This window comes from Nicotiana sylvestris, chromosome 3 (assembly GCF_000393655.2).
Source record: "Nicotiana sylvestris chromosome 3, ASM39365v2, whole genome shotgun sequence".
Lineage (NCBI taxonomy): Eukaryota > Viridiplantae > Streptophyta > Magnoliopsida > Solanales > Solanaceae > Nicotiana > Nicotiana sylvestris.
In genome coordinates this window covers 154887939-154889135 of record NC_091059.1, presented here as the reverse complement: position 1 = coordinate 154889135, position 1197 = coordinate 154887939, and the positions used below count along the sequence as shown (strand labels likewise).

At 43.9% G+C, this 1197-nt stretch overlaps 1 protein-coding gene across 1 annotated transcript; it reads right to left on the bottom strand.

Annotated features, from left to right (window-relative positions):
- Positions 1 to 578: 578 nt before the first annotated feature.
- LOC138888210 (uncharacterized) lies at positions 579 to 893 on the bottom strand. Its single transcript, XM_070170030.1, has one exon. It carries the CDS (start codon positions 891 to 893, stop codon positions 579 to 581), a length of 315 nt encoding a protein of 104 aa, XP_070026131.1.
- Between the last annotated feature and the right edge of the window lie 304 nt (positions 894 to 1197).

Here is a 1197-nt window from a genome sequence, read left to right as displayed (position 1 = left end):
GGTCCGATAACATCCATTCCCCAGGTGGCGAACGGCCACGGCGAGCTTATTGCATTAAGCTCATTTGGAGGAACCTTTATCATGTCTGCATGTATCTGGCAGCGGTGGCACTTTCGGACATACTGGATGTAGTCTGCTTCTATAGTCATCCAAAAGTAACCAGCTCGGAGTATTTTTTTTGCTAAAATAAAGCCATTCATATGTGGACCGCAGGTCCCTACATGAATTTCCTCTAATAGCTTGTATGCTTCCTTTGCGTGGACATACCTTAATAATCCCAAATCAGGAGTCCTCCTGTATAGGACTCCTCTGCTGTAAAAGAAATTGTTGGATAACCTCCAAAGCGTGCGCTTCTGAATAGCGTTTGCGAGCTCTGGGTATTCTCCTTTTTCCAAGTATTCCTTGATATCATGAAACCAAGGCTTTCTGTCTGCTTCTTCTTCGACATGAGCACAGTAAGCTGGCTGATCATGGATCTTTACCGGAATGGTATCAATAAAGTTCTTATCTGGATGTTGTATCATGGATGATAGGGTAGCCAATGCATCAGCAAACTCATTCTGGACACTGGGAACATGCTAGAACTCTGTCTTTGTGAACCTCTTTCTCAACTCCTGTACGTGATGCAAATAAGGGAGTATCTTGGAGTTCTCCGTCGCCCATTCTTCTCGGACCTGATGTATAAGCAAGTCTGAATCCCCACTTATTAGCAAATCTTGGATGTTCATGTCAATGGGAATCTTGAGCCCTAAGATGCAGGCTTCGTACTCGGCCATATTGTTGGTGTACGGGAACATGAGTTTAGCAAACACTAGATAGTGCTGGCCAGTTTCTGATACTAGGATTGCTCCTATGCCAACTCCTTTGAAATTTGCTGCTCCGTCGAAAAACATTCTCCAACCATCATAGGAATCTGCAATGTCTTCTCCTATGAATGATACCTCCTCGTCAGGAAAATACGTCTTTAGGGGTTCGTATTCTCTATCCATAGGATTCTCGGTGAGATGATCGGCTAATGCCTTTCCCTTGATTGCTTTCTGAGTTACATAGACAATGTCAAATTCACTCAGCAGGATTTGCCACTTGGTAGCTTGCTAGTGGGCATGGGATTCTGAAAGATGTACTTCAATGGATCCATCGTCGATATGAGATACATGGTATAGGTACAGAAATAGTGCCTTAACTTCTGAGCTACCC